This window comes from Tamandua tetradactyla, chromosome 24 (genome assembly GCF_023851605.1).
Source record: "Tamandua tetradactyla isolate mTamTet1 chromosome 24, mTamTet1.pri, whole genome shotgun sequence".
NCBI classification, from domain to species: Eukaryota; Metazoa; Chordata; class Mammalia; order Pilosa; family Myrmecophagidae; genus Tamandua; species Tamandua tetradactyla.
This window is the reverse complement of record NC_135350.1, coordinates 38,737,541-38,758,599: the sequence shown is the minus strand read 5'-3', so window position 1 is coordinate 38,758,599 and position 21,059 is coordinate 38,737,541. Positions and strand designations below refer to the sequence as shown.

At 37.9% G+C, this 21,059-nt stretch overlaps 1 protein-coding gene across 1 annotated transcript in view; it reads left to right on the top strand.

Moving 5' to 3' along the window:
- The window catches only part of PKD2 (polycystin 2, transient receptor potential cation channel), a 62,489-nt gene that overhangs the window by 9,801 nt on the left and 31,629 nt on the right, over positions 1-21,059 (top strand). Inside the window, exons 2-4 of the mRNA XM_077142889.1 lie at positions 3,245-3,358; positions 14,275-14,408; positions 16,426-16,676. Of these exons, the coding sequence (XP_076999004.1) occupies positions 3,245-3,358; positions 14,275-14,408; positions 16,426-16,676 (499 nt within the window). The remainder of the gene's footprint in view (positions 1-3,244; positions 3,359-14,274; positions 14,409-16,425; positions 16,677-21,059) is intronic.

Sequence of the window (21,059 nt, the reverse complement as noted above, 5' to 3'; positions counted from 1 at the left end):
TATCTGAAGATGTAGATATGCCACTTCCAAGCAATCCACCTCCTTTACAAATAATATTTCTACTCCCAGGACAACCCCATAAATACAAGGAAGGTATTCTAATCCCCATTTGCAGATGAGGACAGAAAGGCTCATCCCATAGGTAGGGTCTCACAGCTAATAAGTAACTGAGCCCTCCTTTGAACACAAATCTGACTTAAGACCCCACACTAACACCGTGTCATGATCTGCTAAATTGTAGATAGTTAGTGTATTTCAGATGGTTCAGGGTTACTGTGAGGCAGAACACCCTCACTATTGTGTGACCTAAGATTCCTCAAAACCTTTTTACTATGCAGACAACAAGATGTAGAAAGGGAACACCATTGTCTTTTAAAATCTTCTTCTAGAAGAAAAAATGAAAATCTGGCTAAAATGAAATCTTGATAATTTAATTCAATTGTATAAACTGTCTTTTGGGGTCATCCATAAGAAGTTTTAATATCAGGCTATTTTCTCCTTAAGCATATTGAGGCATCTTTACCCACTTCTTACCTGCTGTGTATGAAGGAACTTAGAATTTATGTAAGTTTAAAAACATATGGGACTGAGATATTTTCAGATGAGATGATATTTGGGATTTTCTTCAAAATAATTGTGGAGGAAGGGTGAGGGTTTAGATATATCAGGTTTGGCCTTGAGTTGATAATTGTTGAAACCAGGTGATAGATACATGGAGGTTCTTTATACTGTTCTATTTTTGTATAAATGCAATATTTTCCAAAGTAAAAAAAAAAAAAAATTTAAGCATTTGAATAAAATAGTTGCAAAAAATGTTGTTTTTTCAAAGTCAGTTATTTATGTTTGAGACATCTTTTGTGTTTTGGATTATTCATCTCAAAATTCTCCTATATTCACATTAAAAAGTAACATTGTGCAAAATAATACACTATGCAGAATAGTACTCTGTTTAGATGATGTGCCTTTGGGCCCTGGCATTAGCTAAGCACCCTCTTGAACGTGGAAGGAAGTTGAGATAGTTTTCGTGTTTCCCCCTCATTCTGTCTTCTCCCTAGAAGCTACCCCGTATGGTCTAAAGATGAGTGCTTAGAGGAAAGGTACTCTTACTGCAACTAGGACATTTGTGTAAAAAGACAACAGTTGATTTTGAAGAATGCTCCTAATTTGGGCCTGCATTCGGTCCTTAACCATTCTTACCTTAGCAGCTGTGTTGAACATGGGATGTTGTTAACTACAGGACATTGATGGGTACAGTCATTTCTCACCCATCAGAATGTAAAGAGGTCCCTGTGTCCTAAGACATATTGTACATCGTACTGAAGGAAAGTTAGATCAAATTTTTTTAAACAATAAATATTTGAGGTGATATCTAGAATAATTTAGTAAATATTTAAAAGTGCATTATATAAAAATACAAGTAAGGGAACCTGTTGTTTTCGTTTGAAATGTTTCGTGCAGGGCTAGAATTAAATAGCCTTAGACCATGTTAAGTTTAGCTCTAATAAAATTTAACAGAAATGTGGTTTTCTATTTATAGGCTAAGCAATACCATTTGTAAATATTAAGGACTGTGACTATTCCATAGTACGGAGTTGTTTATACGCCCTGGGGAAGAGTGAAATCACTGAACTGCTGGAGGCAGAAGCAATATCGCTTCTGATGATAATGAGAGCAGTGGTCTCTACTTTTGTGTACATTTTAGGCCTGGCCTTCAGAAGAAATATACCCAGATAAATGGTGTGGTTGTGTCCAGGGCTACTGAGCCCAAATTGTTGGCTGCCTCTGTGTTATTCTGAGTTGTAATTTTCCATGTCATCTAAATTTGTAATAATTCTTTAATATGTTAGAATTTCAGCAAACAGCCATTCTGCTCGCTGCATTTCTTCTGAATGAGTAATTCCCGGACAACTACCAGATCTTGGCAGAAGCAGACCTGGTCATAAGTCATGTTCCACTTTCAGTGTGGTGAAACCTACGATGTGTAACACAGTGTGTTTGAATTCAGATGCTGATTTTCCTAAAGGAAACTTGGGAAGAAAAAGAAACGCTCCAATTGAGAAGTTGAACTAACGCATTACTATAAAAACTTAAAAAACACATAAACACCAGTGATGAAGTCATTTATTCGACATGAAAGATCATCAACTATTTTCCCCTTTTTCCTCTGTGGCTTGATTGTGGCTTAGGCTGTGTGAGTTTCAATTATAGAAAAGAGTTAAGGTTTGTGGAATAAAAGTGTGGAGCAGCATGCCAGATTGGTTTCTATTAACAGCCGACCCAACCTAACTGAAAGGATTGAGAAGTTTTCTTTTTTTGAAAACATTGAAGGTTCTTCCAAGTAACCAGCAATGTGACTTTACCTCACTGTTCATTAACAGGGGTTTGGATGGCTGCTATGTCTGTCTGCTGGCTGAGTCCCAAATGCTGCGGTCACTGGCTCTCTCCAGCAGGCTCACAGAGGGTTATGTCATCTTCGTGTAGCCAGCCCAACACTTTTTCCATCTGCTAAAATATACAACCTGCCTGCTGTTATTAATTTTTTTTTTTTGGCTTTTACATTTTGTCCGAAGAAAGAGCAAGAAGTTGGATGAGTTATTTCTTTTAATTTAAAAAGTATAGGTTCATTGTCTCTTAAAAAAAAAAATCTGTTAAGCTAAGCACACTTAGCCTGGTCAGTCAACAAGTTATTGAGTTTTTTGATAGGATAAAGGCAAGTATGGAGCAGAGCTTTTTATGCCAGTGTGTTGGGAGCTTGATGGATGTTTCCATATTGAAGTGGAAGGACTTCTTTTCATCAGGGGTGAACCAAAAGATATCAACTGTAAAATAGTCACATCTATGCACTTTACTGAGTTTAGTAATAGGGTGATTACTCGATGGTATCTTCTCCCAAAGAGGAACTGATGTGAATTGCACCATTATTTAATCTCCTCTTTTAGGCTGCCCTCATTTCCTGTTTTCTGCAAATTTTTACTAAGATATTTGCTAATGAGTTTGGAAAATGAGAAAATGATCAGATCTTTGCCCTATGTTTTACACTTTGGGGGAGAATAGAAGCTAATGTATTCGGAAAGAAGAACTCCTGCTAAAACAACTTCTCAGTTGCCTTCAGAGTATGCTGAAAAAAAATATGGGGACTCCCTTAAACCTTATACTTTTTATTTTATGTTTTTCCCTTTGCCATTCATAAAGTATTTTAAATAAAATGATTTTTCCTTTTTTTTTTTTTCTTATTGTTTTAAAGGTCTCTGGGGAACAAGACTCACGGAAGAAAGCAATACTAACCGAGAGAAATACCTTAAAAGTGTCTTACGAGAACTGGTCACATACCTCCTTTTTCTCATAGTGTTGTGCATCTGTAAGTAGAATATTTCAAAGTTTTTAAAATATTTAACCTATCAAAATCATAATTAAAAAGAAGTTTCTAATGCCCCAGAAGGGTCAATGCAGAATCCTCTTTTCAGTTTCAACTTAGAATTTGGCAAAATTCCCTTCTATACTCTGGTAAGCATTCATTAAAATTCAGCATTACCTGAATACTAGTGCATTGTCAGTTGTGACCATTTTCACTATGAGATGCACATGGCGGTCTCCAGAGAGCAAGTAAAAACCAAGTGAAAGGATTTTTGCATTAGATTTCTCAGCAGTAAATACAGTGCCACTGTGAATACATGAATTAGTGCAAAGCGTGCACGAGAATTTTGTTCAACAAAATAACTTTCCAGGTTTAGCTTGGAAAAATACAAGTAATGTTGCCCAATACTGCTTTTATTTATGTTCATATTTGAAAGTCCCCTTCTTTTGGATTTGGGTGTATTGTGTTAATGTCTTCATTCGAATCCATCATTTCTTCCAAATCTTCAGTAATTGCAGTGCTTCACTCTGCAGATGTTTTACTTCGGAACCTGTCTCTTTCTTCTTGCTTTCCTCCTTCATTCTGTGGCTGCATCCTCGGGCGGAGCTGGAGAGGATTGAGAGAAGAAAGCCTTAGCTCAAATGAAACTAGTCCTGGAAACTATTAGCCTCAAATCACAGACAATAGATTTATCCTCTGGAACAAAGGGTATCTGTCATATCCCATCGAAAGCTCCTTATGAGAACAGACAAAAAAGCGCATTTATGACCCCAGTCCTCTTACTCTACATATCCTTTGAGAAAGGAGTTCATTCTTTTATAGAACACTTAGAAAGGTTTCAAAATTAGCATGAGCTTTGGAAAAAGTCCCCTGTTTTGTGAATGGGGAGGATTGAAATTTAATCAATGCTTTATGGCATTCTAATCACATTAAAATTGATCACCTTATTAATTAAGGGCTAAAAGTTCCTTAAAAACAATGTTTTATTTACTAGATTTATAAAATGAATTAACATTTTTGGAAATTGAGATTTTTAAATAAAACATTAAGGAAAAATTTAATTTTTATATATAATTTTAGCAAATTGTATATTGGTTTATTTAATACCTCTCCCACAGGATTTACTAGAATAGTAAACTTTTGATGTGCTTTAAAAGGGCATGTGCTCTTTTTAAATTTTCTGAGATTTTTGCCTACCCAAGTGGAAGCCTAAAAAAATGAGGTTATTTAAGCTAAAGTTTTATATTCATATATTTAGGCATACACAACATCCACCTCCTTGGTTTCTTCTCCAAGCTAATTTTCTGAAATTTTCCATTATTAATTTAGGAAGGACTGTCTTGTGCTTTTAAAACTGGCATTACTGGGCGGGCAATGGTGGCTCAGTGGCAGAGTTCTTCCCTGCTGTGCCAGAGACCCAGGTTTGATTCCCAGTGCCTGCCCATGCCAAAAAAAAAAAAAATGGCATAACTTTTTGTTCTAGTTTGCTAGCTGCTGGAATGTAAAATACCAGAAACAAAATGGCTTTTTAAAACGGGGAGTTTATTAAATTGCAAGTTTATAATTCTAAGACTGAGAAATGTCCCAATTAAAGCAAGTCTATAAAAATGTCCAAATTAAGGCACCAATAAGAGGTTACCTTCACTCAAGAAAAGCCAATGAAGCTCAGGGTTTCTCTCTCAGCTGGAAAGGTACATGGCAAACATGGTGACGTCTGCTAGCTTTCTAGGCTTCTTGTTTCATGAAGGTCCCCTAGGGGGATTTTCCTTCTTCATCTCCATGGGTCTCTGTGGGCTCTCGTGGTTATCATCGCTCTCTCATGGCGCTCTCATCATTCTGAAGCTTTCTCCAAAATGCTTCCTGTTTTAGAGGATTCCAGTAAATTAATCAAGACCCATATGGAATGGGTGAAGTCACATCTCCCTCTAATCAAAGGAAGGTTAATATCCACAATTAGATGTGCCACAATTCCATGGAGATAATCTAATCAGATGATTCCAATCTACGTTATTGAATAGGGATAAAAATAAATTGTTGCTTTCACAAAATTAGATCAGGATTAAAACATGGCTTTTCTAGGGTCCATTATCCTTTAAAACTGGCACACTTTTAAAACATATTACCTTGGACAGAAATGCTAAACAGCTCAAAATGATCTGTTCGTTAGGTTAAAATTTAGGTTAAAATTTGCAAAGTAAGAGATGATATATTTTAGCTTCCATGTTCTAGGCTGTCAGAGCTTAGAATCCTGGATCAAATTTGCTGCCAGTATAGAAATGGTGCTTAAATATTAAACTGTAGTGGCCTTAAATACTAACAGTTTGGTTAGAATTAATAGTAGTATTTTCAAGCATTACACATGCACGTACTTTTCCTTATAAAACATGTAAGTCAGTGTAAAACTCCAGTGATCCCCAAAGCTGCCTGTATATCAGAATCACCAAAGGAGCTATAAAAAATTAGTTCTCTCAGATCTAAAAAATCAGAGCCTCCACGATGTGGCCCAAGGAACTGTGTTGTCTAATAAACTGTTCAAGAGCCACTAATCTAAGCCAGATAAGTTTACTAAAGACTTAGAGTATTAGGAGACATGCCTGAAATCAAGGAAATTAGTGTGGGGCTTTTTGCTTTATTTTAGAATTTTTATGCCTCTTGTTCTTTTTCACACTAATCAAATTGGCCTTATATCAGGAGCAACGTATTTTACATAAATACTATTTTGCTTCCAATATGTTATAGAATCTCTAGTTAAGACCAAAGTCTTAGCAGTCATATGGTCAAACCTCCATTGAATGTCAGATTCTCCCTGCAACGTCCCTCCAGAATGCTCATTCATCTGGCCTCTGCTTGAGTGAGAGTTCCAGGTTAAGGGGCGTCCTTCTTTAAAATAGTGCATTTTATTTTTCTATGGTACTCTTAGAAAGCTTCCTTATGTGGAGTCAGAGAGTCTGTCTTCCCATAACTTCTCCTAGTTCCACCCTTTAATCTCACCCATACCAAGTATGTTTTTCTCTTTTCCAATTCGACCCTTCAGAAATGTGGAGGCAGACATTGAATCTCTCCAAAGTCTTCTCGAGGGTAAGCCTTTCTAGTTCTTTCAACTGTAGATACAATTTTAAGTCAGCTACATAATGGATCTTTCCCCAGCACATGTTCTGTTTTATCAGAGTCCCTTTAAAAGCACAGTAGCAGCCTCACCATTAAGAAGTAGAAGAAAGGAGCCATGGGCTTCCTCATTCCAGATACTATACTGTGGTTCATGCGTCCTAAGACAGTCTAACACTTGGGCTTACCTCATTATAGAAATGATTCCTTAGTCTCTTCACCAAAATCTTTTAAGCACTGTGTTCCCCAGGTAGTATTTGAGCGCTTTTTTCTTGGGTCTACTCAGCCTTGCCTGTTAAATTTCATCTCACTAAGATCTGCTCATCATTGTAATCTGTTCAAATTATCTTGGGTCTAGATTCGCTTATCTAAAATATCAGCTATTACTCTCAGCTTTTACAGTAAAGTTGATATCATCAATGTCCTTATCTTAGTAAATGGCTAAATCAAAAAAGATTGGTCCAGGACATCAGTCCATTTATCAGAGCTCTTTGAGGAGAGTTCATGTAAGTGTATTACTGACCAGTTTAGAGTGTTCGTGAAGCAGGATAATAGGAAAGAATTTTTCAAATACCTGTCTAAATAACTCGACCCTTCTGATCTGTAACCTGTTTGACCACCTTTAAAAGGAAGTGAGAATAACCAAGCATGATTTACTCCTAGCAAAAGCTTATTGGCACCTCATGATTAATTCCTTTCCCCACTGCTCAGAAGCCATCTTTGTGGTTGCTTGTTCTAAAATCTTGCCAGCAATATCAGTATTAAATGGCCAAGAATAATAAACTCATTACTCCTATTAAATGGAATAAAGTACTCAGTCCTATGCCTTACATGTTGGAAGTACTTGATATGAAGTAGGAATCTGGAAGTCATCTTGACCTAATAGAAAAAGTTGGGATTTTTTTGTATCAGAGAGACCCAACTTCAGATCCCAGTTCTATCACTGACAAACTGGGTAAACTAAGCAGGTTATTTAATCTCTCTGACCTTTTAACTCTTCACCTGTAAAATACTTATTTTGAAAGAAATAATACATGTAACAATCCTTAGATGCCGTATACTAGTAGTATGAGTAAAATCCTTCCCAAAGATCCTTAACATTGTCTGAATTGCCACATCAGTGGGTTCTAAAAGCTTTAGGTTCTAATTGTTTGGGCCCAGATTCCATTCATTTGGATCAGTTAAGTGCCCATGAAGAGTTCATTTCCACCTTACCAGTGTTAGTTCTGGCACCATTATTTTTAAAATCAGTCAACTTGAGACCAAAAGGACAGAAATAACATGGGAATTTAGTTGTCCCACTTTTCTTTGAAATTTAGCATTTATTCTTACTTGAAACCTGAAGTTGCTTTGAATTCACCATCAAAGTACTTACTAATATATATGGTTTACTGTTAAAAATGGCAATTGTGTGAGTTAGATGCTGACGTAAAGAAAGGAATAAATAGTGTAGAAGATCCTTGAAAAAGGCAAAGGAACATGTTTGGTGAATCTTATTAAAAAGCATTTGCCTCTTCCTTTTCTCTGCTTTTTTCTAATCACTCTTTAAAATTGTTCAAATCTCCTCCTAAGTTTAAGCACAATAATAGGAATCACAAAAAAAAGGTTAACAAATTAAAAGACAGAAAACAATTTTAATGAATATTTACAAGAAATACCAAAACATAATACCATCAAGGATTAATGTTTTAACACATTTAAAAACTACAGATCACTAAGAAAAAGACTCAGACCTATAAAACTGTTTTACAGGGTAGAAAAAATAACATTTCAGAGTAGAAAATATAATCAATTAGTATAAGAAACACTAAACTTAAACTCATTAATATCTGAAGAAGAGATGAAATGGAGATCTGAGCTGCAAAATATTAACACAATGAGATGTTCCCTAGGACTATAAACAAGGTCATAGGGACCTCTTAGTTGCCAAATTGAGTGGACTCTTTACAGCTTCTCTCTGGCATTTGGATCAATGGCATTTGGCACTCTAGAAACTTCCCTCTTTGGTTTCTGTGACTCCCTCTCTTCTGGTGTTTCTCCTTGCTGTGTTCACTTTCTTAGTTCTCTTCTTTCTGAAACCTGTTTCAAGAGCATGTTCTCTGTGATTGGGCTTTCTCTTTTCTGTTGACACAACTTAAGCTAGCACTTATTTGCTGGCAACTCCCAGGTCCTTCTCCTCTCTAGACCTTTCTCATGAGCTGCAAACCATGAGCCAGCTTCAACTCAACATCTACAAAAGGATATATCTCATAAGCATCTCATCATGACATTCCTAAACCTGCCCTCAGCGTCCCACCCATCCGAACGTGCTTCACCCATATCCTCTTCCTGGGGTAGCGTTACCCAAACAAGGGCCTCACCCAAAACCGGGCTTTATCACAGATGCTTTCCTTCAGGAGCTTCTTGTGATCATTCCACTCAATTGTATCTCTTCAGCACCTCTCAAATTTGTCTTTTTTTCATACGTCCCTGTTGTTCCAATTTCAACTCTCATCATCACTCTCCTGAGTTATTCACTTATTCGTACGTTCAATTGTGTAGTCATTTAATTAAAACCAGATTTAGGCCCTGTCCTTAAATGCCATGTGAAGGAAGACAGTTGGGGAATAAGATTCCCCTGTGCGAAGGCCTCCCTGAAGTAGCCTAAAGTAAGAGGTTGGGGTCAGTCAGATGGAATGACAACTTAATGAATGCAGGTCTGAGGTGTGAAAAGTGCCCAGAGCATTCTGGAAGCTGAGAAGCAGATGAGTAGAGAGAGTGCTGTCAGATGAGGATGGAAAGGGGTCAGAGACCAGACCCTGCAAGTCTAGTGGATTCACCAGAGGGGTTTCACCTCTCCCCAGAAGTTAATAGAGAGTTTTAAGTAAGAGGAACATGATCACTTGAATTTTAATAACGTGACTTCACATGCTGTGTAGAGCACAATCGGATGGATGCAAATACTCTCCCTCTGTGTGGGCTTGAGGACTCCCAGGCCTGCCTCCAGACTGCTGTTTCTGAAACCAGATTAATCCAGGCCATTTCTCTTTTAACATGCTGCAGTCATCTCACCTTCAAGAAGGTTTAAAATCTTTAGATAATAGACCCGCTTTTCAGTATACCGTCTTTGTTTACACCTTCAGACACACCACTCCCTAGAAACACTTGGAACTTCAGCCACACCAAACCACTAAGGATTCCTGAAAAGTCCTGCGCATATGCTCAGCTCCCTGATGCCTGTCTGTCTAATTCCACCTCATCCTTCAAAGATCAGCCCACACTGGCTCTCCTCACACTGCATTGTCCTGCATCTCTCCCTCGCAGAGGGGAGTAAGGGATGCTGTGAGGCACGTCTCAGTGATGGCCCATATAGGTTCGCACTACAACGTGACAACTTTGCCCGTTTTCATTTTCCTCTTGTTCACTAATACTTCCAAACAGAACTTTTCCTAATGTGGCAACTAAAACAGTTCAGGTCTAACAATTCTTTGGTTTATATATAGCACGTTGCATTTGTAAATGATGCTTTTAATTTATAGTGCTCAAATATATGCCCTTATGTGTCTCCACAGCATCTTGTGATGATGTGGTAAAAAATAGAGCTATTAAAGATTTCCTGCTCAAAGTGATAGCTTCACTTTGTGGCAAAGCATCTTGGTTCTAATAGCTTTATGTCTGGAATACTTGTATTTTTATGGCAGTTTTGATTTCCTCTTTGGCCCAAGGGTTATTAAGAAAAAAGAAATTTTTTTAACTCCTAAATGGCGTGTGTGTGTATATTTATCCTATGTTAATTAGTATCTGGATTGGTGATTTTAAAAATGTTGCCTGGTTGGTTTTTAGTTTTAGGGATTTTTCTGATGTTCCCTTTGGGCCCTAGCATATTACCAAATTTTTCAAAAGTTCTTTGGATATTTGAAAAACAATGTGAATGATCTCTTTTGGTACTTTATATTCATTAAGTCATCATTCAATTCTAACCTTAATATCCTAAGATAATTTTTATCTACTTTTCCCTGTCAAAGATTGAGAGGTGTAAGTCAAAGTTTCCAACTAACAATTGTGCTTTGGCTAATTTTCCTTATATAACTAGTAGATATTGCATTATTATATTTTGGTTGTCTATTAATCAGTACGTAAGAGTTCATTATAGTTAAATCATTGTGTATTGTAATATTTCTCAATATGCAATAACCTTTTTATTTAACTCAATACTCTCCTCAGAATCTCCTTTGTCAGATGATTATAATACCAGTCAGGCCCTTTTAAAAATATCATATACCTGACACATATGTGTGTGTGTGTGTGATCATTTATTTCTAACTGTATTTCAAGTGTGTCTCTTATTTATTTATTTATTTATTTTAGCCAAAGTCTTTAAGGAGCCATTAAATGCACTTCATGTTTTTGTAGAATTTCTATCATCTTATTTTTTTTCCTCTTTTTTTTTATGCTTTCCTATTAGTTTCCATTTTTCTTTTGTTACATGGGAAAATTCTCTGCTTCTTTATTCTATTGATTTGGAATTTATATGATAGATTTAATTCTACAATCTCCTTTATTTGGTTTTAGTACTTCAACCTACATTTTGTTTGACAATATTAAGAATAAAAATAGTATCGATTGGTCATTTTGAAATGATAAGACCATGATTTTAAAGCAGTTTTTGTTAGTTTACATGCTGGTTATATGATGAAGCGGTGTTTTAATTTTTTTTATTCTAGCTTATTTTATGGAACATGGAAACTCTGCTAAGTGGCAGACGAAATATGAACTTAAGACATATATATATGTTCTTTATCTTACATTTTTTAATATTCTCCTCTCTTTCTGGTGTATTATATGGTGTAATTTCTTTCTTCACAGTTCAGTTCATTTAAAGTAGTGAATGCGATCCTTAGAACGGGCTTTCTCCATCAGGAGCTGAGAGGAGAAATGATGTAATGGTCTCATATCTGTTGCATTTTACAGTGAATAAAACGCGTATAATTCTCCGTTCAACTTCACAAAAGCCCTTAACATTGGGCTTCTCATTTTTCTAGACAACAAAATTCAAATTCAGAAAAGTTAAGTCCCAGATCCCAAGACACCAGAACCATAATCACGAACATAGTATGAAACAGAGCAGAAACTTAAACCCCAATTGTTCTAACTCCAAATCCATGGGGCCCTTTAGCAGTACGCTAGACTGGATTCATAGTATAGCTGACTCCTAGAGTGTACGGAGCTGTCCCTCAAAGATGTCCCTGGGACAAGCTCAGGGTCTGGCATGGAGGAGGGATGGAGCCAGTTAATGTTGGCTGATGGGATGGATATCTGTTACAAAAACCATCCCTTGAGAAACTTGATGACGTCGTTTCTCTGAATGCCCAGCAGGTGGCGCGACATAGCCAAAGGGATCTGTTGCTGCTCCTTTTAGTGACACTATAAAAGCCAAGATAAAGGCCCTGTGACTTTTGAAAGCAAAAATCAATATTAGGTCTTGAGTACTATTAAAAACAAAATCAAGGGGATGCATTTTTAAATTAATGGTCAAATGTTCATGACTGTGTACCTGTACATAGTTTATAAATTTAAAACATTCATTCAAATTCCTCTTTTTAACAACTAAAACCACAGGTTAGAAAATTGCAGAATGATCTAAATAACCAGTTCATCCAAACAAAATTCTAACTTCAAGTTAATTGAAAATAATAAACCTAGATAATCATTTAGTTTCTTTTGGGGAGCCTCACTGCTCTTTGGCATCGTATCAGCCTTGTTCCTTCGATTGATGCTAGTTCACAGAAGGTTTTGCAGAATACATCATCCTGTGTCCATTGCCATGAGGAAGCTGGGTAGGCAGTACTCTTCTTGGGAACACTGTGAGCTCCTCTTCCTTGATGCAAAGATCATGTCTTGTTTGTCTTCATATCCAACACCTCATTCCACAAATGCGAGTGGATCAAAATTCTCATCCCTTCACTCTGGTCCAATAGTTTGGAGAGGTGGCAGCTCATGTAACACTTGAAGAGAGATGTTCTTGTCCTAATTGTGTTGGGTCATGGGATAACAAAATTAAGCAGGTAAGGGGGCCTAAGTAGATGAACTGGAAAACATCCCTACCCTTCTAGGTGCAGTACACAAATTTTTTACTGCTTAGTCAGCTGCTTGAGATGGCCTCCCCAACATCCTCATGCTTAAATTAGTATTATCCACTCCTGCCTTAAATAATCTTAATTTTCCCTAATTTTTGGGAGGAGATTTGAGGAAGAGTTTTTAGTAAATAGCATTTAATTCCAAAATCATTTACTATAAGGTTTTATAATGCATTATACGAAGTCTGAAGAGTCAGCTAAGTATTAATGACCTGCTGGATGTTAAGAACTGTGTTAGAAGCTGTAGTCAAAAGAATTACAAAACATGTTCCCTTGTCCTTGAAGATTTTTGCCAGCTAATTATAGAAATTATAGTATATTACACCTGCATAAGACAATACTTGTTGAAATGCTGAAAGTTGTAAGAGATGTGTTAGAGCAATCCGATTGAAGAAGAGGAACTACCTTTACATTTGTTGTCAGCCACTGTACTAGGTGATTTTTAGTTATTATTTTTATTTTAAGCACCAAAAATCCTGTGGGATAGATAATTATCCCTATTTTACCAAACAGAAAACTAAAACTCAGAAAGTTCAAGCATCTTGCACAGATCACATTGCAAATAAGGAGCATGGCCAAGAGTCAAACTCTGATCTATAAATTTTCTTCCCACCTGTCTCCAGGACTGTTCAGATAGGACTGGTATAGTCACAAAGTCTTCATGGCAGGGATGTAGCTTGTGTTAATTTGTCCTATACAGGGCTTGTCGGTAGGTGAGAGGCAGGTGTGCCTGTATCCATCAGGGTCTGGAAGGAAAGAGATGCTGTATTCAAAGTGATAACTGAAGAAAGTTTTAATGAAGGAATGATTTTCAAAGGGGTGGCAGGGCTAAGGGAACCAACAGGGGAAATAAGGCACCTCCTGGCCTGAAGGAGCTCAGGAAGGAAATGGCATGGCCAGGAACTGAATGAGAGCGGTAGCCATAGGTGAAGGGCAGTTACCAGCATTAACCCCGTAGCTGAGGTTAGAAGGTTCACTGCCAAACTGCATCCGGGGGGGGGGGGGGTGGAGAGGAGGGGTAAAGAGACAAGCTCCCAACCTCTCTCTTCCCTGGCCCCTGCACATCTTCTGTTCAGCCTCCCACTGACTAAACACTCAGGACGGCAACAGAACAGAGTGGTCTGGTCAGTAGAGGTCAGCCTTGGGGCAGAGAGCAGGCCAGAGTAGCATGGAGAATTGATCTGGGGGCAAATTGAGGATGAGCCCATCTGTTGTCACGGGGAGAGTAGGGAGCACGTGCACCGTCATGGGGCGAGTAGGGAGCACGTGCACAGTCATGGGGCGAAGAGTCAGGCATGTGGGCTCTGTGGGGGCCTGCACAGCTCAGCCTACTTGGCGTGGAAGATCTTATCCAGGAGGTGGTGGGAGATGAAACGGAATAGGCATGTTGGAAGTCTGAAATGTCAAGTGAAGGCACCCAACCTTAATTTGATACATAATAGTAAGGCACTTTTATTTCACAAAGGCCAACATCAATATATTTATTTTATGAGGCTGTATTAGCCAGAGAGATAGGGAGATAATCCAGAAGAATGACAGGAGTAGGGGAGGAAAGAGGATGAGAGCAGATCTTTATGTGGGTTTTTGTTTCAAATATGGCCAGCCACTAGGAATGACCCCCACATGGAGGGAGATAGCCATGTGCAGGTGTGTGCAGGTTGCCCTTTTGATGTTCACCTGGCTTTTTCTGTGTTCCAGTGACCTATGGGATGATGAGCTCCAGCATGTACTACTATACTCGGATAATGTCACAGCTCTTCATAGACACCCCAGTGTCCAAAATGGAGAAAACCAACTTTAAAACTCTTTCTTCAATGGAAGACTTCTGGAAGGTATTTGCAAATCAATTTTGAAAGTACCCCTTTGATCCCTGAAAATAGTTCTTTTGACTTCATACATTCAGTGCAAGATTATCTAGCCAGCTTGCTCTGCCCTTAACTGGGTGAGATGTTCTGAGCTACGGGGAGTGTTGTAAGTTCCTACACCCAAAGACAAGTCAGTCAACGTCTGTTGAGCACCTTGAACATGCCTCACACCATACACCATGCTAAATGTTTCATACCTTACCTGATCTAATCCTCACAGTAACCTTAGAAGGTAAGTACTCGTGTCATGCCCATTGTAAATGGGGAAACCATGAATTGGAGTGCTTAAAGGCTTATGGTCATATAAGCAATAAGAAAACTGGCCTTTCTTCTAACCCAACCAGCCATGTCCTCACCCTACTTTATAAATCATTCAGTCATTCATGATTCAATAAATATTTATTGCGTATCTTTCAGGATGTAAGGCCCTTGGTGATAGAGTTTTTGGTGGTTTTTGTCTTGCTTTGTGTCTTATTTTTGTTTTCTCTGTCTCTTTGTTGATGATCACATGTACTTCCAGCTTTTTGCATCGTACCTGATACAAGGTAGGCCTGTTCTTTCAAAGATGTAACAGTATAAAATTGAACCCATCCCCTTCTCAAATTGTCAAAAATTCCAACCTAGTTGCAGAGTATAAGCATAGGAAAACTTTTGTACCATAGTAAAAATATTAAACTGATCTTGAGGATATAATGTTCAGAATCTAATAAAATTGGAAGGGAAATTGGAACAAACATGATTGTTTCTCCTTGGGAGATACTTTCTAAAATTCTTACTAAACCCTGGTGTCAGAGCTGTTGATTTTAAAGAGAGTGAAAATTAGGTCACAGGGACCTATTCATACATGGCATACAAAATACTTTGTATAATATGAACCTTCCCCCACGCAGCAGGGGGCACATCAGTTCATCTGTGTTAATCACCTGATTAGGAGACACTGAGAAATGGCTATAGATAATGTCTTCCTTTAGGCACATCCAGTTGTGCAAACTAACAAGGGACTTCTCACTCACACACAGTTCCATAATAAATGCCAAGGTCTAAGAGGGTTGTATGTTAAACATCCATCTAGACAATTAGAAGATCCACCAGATGACAGACGGGTCATCAAAACTGAAGGCTTTTCCTCTCCAAACAAGTTTAGAGCCATGATTATGTGGGATGCTGTTATTTGTTTTGATTTCCAAGGGCTACTGTAGCAAACTAACCCAAACTAGGTAGCTTTAAAAAGCAGAAATTTATTATCACAGTTCTAGAGGCTTAGAAGTGTGAAGGGTGTCAAGAGAGCCTTGCTCCCTCTGAAATCTGTAGAGAAGAATCTGTTCCTTGACTCTCTACTGGATTCTGGCAATGGTCCACAATCCCTGATGTTCCTTGGCCTGTGATAGTATAACTCAGTCCCTGCGTCCATCGTATAAACATCTTCCCTGTATCTGTCTGAGCCTATAAGACACCAGTCATATTGGATCATTCGTCCCATCCTACCCTAGTATGACCTCATTTTAACTTAACTAATTCCATCTGAATGACCCTATTTGCAAATAAGGTCACGTTCATAGGTAACAGGAGTTAGGACTTCAACATGTCTCTGGTGGGCAGGGAGGGAGATTCAGTTCAACACTTAATATTACTTTAATAAGGGAAAGTGGAGTTGGTCATGGTCATGGATTTTTATGCACCACCTCCTTTGGTCCCAGAATAAAAATCAGAGTTGCCGTTTATTAATCATGCACTCTGCCAAGTGCAGGAAGCATGCAAAGGATGGATTTTACGTGGGTGGGAACCCTGGCTCAGGAGGATCCTGCCCAAGGCCTCACAGATAGCAAGTGGTGGAGCAAATCCGAACCTGTGTCTTTCTGACAGCTGCACCCACTCTTGTCCTTCAACCACGTTCATAGAGATTGTTGGTCATGAAAACATTCCAGGTAGGAGCAAGACTGGCGCTGAGTCTGGAACTTTTCAAAAATCTTTCTTTTGCTTTCAGTTTGCAGAAGGCGCCTTGCTGGATGGACTGTACTGGAAGACAGGGCCCAGTAACAGAACCGAAGCTGACAACCGAAGTTTCATTTACTATGAAAACCTGTTGTTAGGGGTACCACGCATACGGCAACTCAAAGTCAGGAACGGATCCTGTTCCATCCCCCAGGACTTGAGAGATGAAATTAAAGAGTGCTACGATGTCTACTCTGCCAGCAGTGAGGACAGGGCTCCATTTGGTCCACGAAATGGAACTGCGTAAGTGTCCATGGCTCACGGCCATGTGCCCCTGGCCTCTCCTCCATTCATTCTCAGATTCCTTCACCAAGGAGAGGATGACTTACATGACTCTTCAGTGCTATTTTTAAGGCCTTGTCCAAATAGAACTTTGGCTTCTCAAATTTTCTCCATTTGTTTTTATCCCATTTCAGTTTCTGCCTGCATCTTTTTCAAAAGGCTAAACTACTGACCATGTGGCCCACAGCAGAGAAGTTATCCAAGCCTTGGGAGTTTTCTTGGACCCTATTTTTATAGGGCTGGTAACATCTTCCCCTAGATTGTTACTAGGAAATTTGCTGGTACAGAAATTATATTTTTATTTGCTCTTTCAAGTAAATTTATGTTCATAATGCAGTTATTTAAAGTGTGTAAGCTTGTGAGGCAGTTCTTCTGCTTTAAATTCCCAGTCTTTTCAAATATGTATAAATGATTTTGCAGGGATTTTTTGTGCACTTGGTTACCCATACTTAAGACAACTTGTGTATTAAGGGAGGGCGATCATTATTTTTATAATTGTTATAGATACCATAAAGAAATAGAAATAGCTTTTAAGCTCTTTCAAGGTGGGTCTCTTGGAGCTGCTGCCCTTGCATGAGTCACCATAGTCCTAACTTGTCTTCTAAGATTTGCAAGTTCAGAGGCCTCGTTCTTTCAGGTCACCTATATCCTGGTCATGGCAGCTGAGTCACCACCCAGACTACAGATTTCTTAATGTACTACAAGGAATACACCTTTATCATAAATAGATTCTTCATCTGCCATCCAGTGCCTACCCTATTTCGTACCACGGTCCATAAGAAACAAATTTAGTAAAAATCAAAAGATTTGGAGTAAAGGGACTGAATTATCTTGAAAGATGTTTTTTTTCTAGGTTAGAGTAGTGATTTTGCTTTCTGATGCTCTTGCTTCTATTCCTGCAAAGCATAAGCATGCCCTTAAACTATCATACCTTTTCCAATATTTTTCTTTTTCTCACATAATTAGTAAGAGAAATTTATGCAGTCACTTCTCTGTGCCAGACACTATTTGTGAAATGGTTTCAGGCATTATCATTTTTACTCATCATAAAACAATTCTATGAAATAAGCATCATCTTCATTTTATTAATGAAAAAACTGAGGCTCAAATACCCAAGGTATCACAGCTGGGAAATGACCAAGCTGAACTTTGATCAGGCCTGTCTGACTCCAAAACCCATTATACCATGTTATTTCTTCCATATTAATTACATTATGAGGGTGGCTTCTTGATGCCCTCATCTCATCACCAGAATCAAGCCTTAAAATGTGCCTGGTACATAAAGATACTCAATAAAGATCTGTCGAATGCATAAATGGTTAAGTCATTTCCACCACAGAATGGACTGGAGGGGGTCTTTTTTGCACATATTTAAACCATCCTTGATCCTAACATATTCTCAAATCATTCCCATTTTACTTTCTCTTCAACTCCACTGTGAAAGAATAGTCTCCATTTATCACCTCCATTAAAGCTTAAACAACTTTATTTCTTTATTTCTTGGAAGCTGCCAGTGACCTCAAGCTAGCAAATCCCCTGAACAATTCTGTCTTCATCCTTTTCAACCTCTACAGAATGTGCCAGTGTTGACTATTTGTTCTCTTGACTGCATTGAGTTACACTAAACTTTGGGTTCTCTGAGCTCGGCAATCCCCTTCTCTCATTCTCCTTTCTTATTCCCAGGTTCTGGCTTCAGAGCTCTATCTTTTCTTTCTCTTCACTCTTTCCCTTAACATTCACATGGCTTCCACTCTGGTCTCTGCCTGGCAATTCTTCATTTCTTTAACAAATATGGCTGATTATCAACTATGTGCTAGGCATGTTCCAGTGAAGTCCCTCTCTTCTGGCAATAAATTTGGTGCTACTGTAACAAAACAACAATAAACAAAACAAATGAATCCTTCCATTCATAGAGCTTAAATGTGAGGGATATAAAACAGGAAAAGGGCAAAACTGTGACCCAACAACTCCTTTAATTCGATATGCTCCAAACTGAACTGATTCATTATTTACTTAGATCTGCTCTTCCTCCTACTAACAGCACCACTATCTGCCCTTTACCCAAAAAGAGACTTCACAATCATTTTGGAGATCTCCTTATCTCCTTCCCCCAATATCCACAGTAGTTGCCAAGTTCTGTTGACACTCCTGCAGTGGTACTCAGCCTCGCCCCTCCTTTTCCTCCCCACCACACTCCTTTAGTTAAAGACCTAACCACTTTTTTTACCCTAAACATTTTTTATTGCAAATATATATATATATATATATATATATATATATATATATATATATACACAAAGAAAAGAAAGAAAAAACAATAATTTTCAAAGTACACTTCGACAAGTAGTTACAGAACAGATTTCAGAGTTTATTATGGATACCATTACACTATTTCAGATTTTTCCTTCTAGCTGCTCCAAAATACTGGAGGCTAGAAGAAATATCCATATAGTGATTCAGCAGTCATATTCGTTTGTTGAATCCTATTTTCTCTGTTGTAAGTCCTCCTTCTCCCTTGCTCCTTCTCCTAATCTATAGGGATGTTTAAGCAATCCCCATTCTGACATTTTCATGTTGAGAAGGGGTGTCAACACTGAAAAATAGGGGGATGTAATTAGCTGGTAATCTTGGAGAGGCTAGTCCCTCTGGGTTTCAGGATTTATCTGGCCTAGGAACCCTCTGGAAATGATAGGTTCCAGGAAAGCAAACTTAGTGCATGAAACTTCTATAGAGTCTCAGTTGGAGCCCCAGGTATTCTTGAGAGTTAACAGGAGTGATGTTGGTTGAGGTTTAGCAAACCATGGCCATTAGCACCATCTAACCAAATCTTTTACAAGAGTATCCTCAATCTGGCACTGTGGGATCGACAATGCCTGCCTGACCAAATCGGGGGAAAGAATGGTAACAAAATAAAGTATTAGTGGCTGAGAGAGTTCAAATAGAGTCAAAAAGCTACTCTGGAGGCTACTCTTAGAGTATATACACTATCATCTTTACCCTGTATTCTGATTTACCTTAATCCCAGCCAAATTGGCTTCATTTTTATCTCTAATTGAGCCCTTATGCAAGCTTCAGCTAGATGTTGCAATTTGCCATGGTTTGCCCCAACCAAAACCATTTCTGCCAACCCTAAAGAATCTCTCTGAGACTCTACAAAAGTTCCATGCACTATGCTTAACTCTTCAGAAACCTGCAACCTACAGATGGGTTCCTAGGCCAGATAAATACTGAAACCCAGAGGGGCCAGCTTCTCCAGAACATCAACTAGTTCCATCCCCCTATCCCATATTATCAACAGCCCCTTCCAGCATGAAAAAATTATAATGGGCATAGTCCAAATACCCCTAAAGATTGGGAGAGAGATCATAAGAGAAGGAGGAGCTATAACAGAGAAAGTAAGATTTAATAATGAAATTAAATTATGATTTAATAATCATAATTATCATAATGATTTAATAATGAATATTAAAACATTATGATAATTATGATTATTAAATCATTATAATGCTGAATCATTATATTCATATTTCTTTTAGTTTCCAGTGTCTTGGAGCAGCTAGAAGGAAAAACCTAAAATTGTGGACCTGCAATCCATACCAAACTCTGAAATCTGTTCTGTAACTACTTGTTACAATGTACTTTGAAATTTATTGCTTTTTTTGTATAAATGCTATATTCACAATAAAAATAAAAAATAGAGAGTAGCCTTCAGATCGTGGGGTATAACTCTTTTAATGTGTCAATGGTCTATTTGCTAGTATTTTGTTGAGAATTTTTGCATCTAGGTTCATTATGGAGATTGGTCTGTAGTTTTCCTTTCTTGTAGCATCTTTATCTGGTTTTGGTATTAGAGTGATATTAGCTTCATAAAATAAGTTAAGTAGTGTTCCTTTTTTCCCAAATTTTTGTAAGAGTTTGAGCAGGATTGGTGTTAGTTCTTTTTCAAATGTTTGATAAAATTCCTCCATGAAGCTGTCTGGTCTTGGGCTTTTCTTATGGGAAAGGAAAGCTGATTGAATCTGTTTACTTGTAATTTGTTTGTTGAGATCTGTATTCTTCTCACATCAGTATAGATCAGTGTACATCTAAGAATTTGTCCATTTCATCTAAGTCGTCTAGTTGTCTAGTTTGTTGGCACACAGTTGTTGATAATATTCTCTTAGGAATTTTTAAGTTTCTCCAGGATCCATGGTAACTACTCCCCTCTCATTTCTGATTTTATTTGCATCCTTTCTCCTTTTTTCTTTGTCAGTGTAGCTAGGGGTCCATCAATTTTATTGATTTTCTCAAAGAACCAACTTTTGGTTATGTTGATTCTTTCTGTTGTATTTTAGTTCTCCAGTT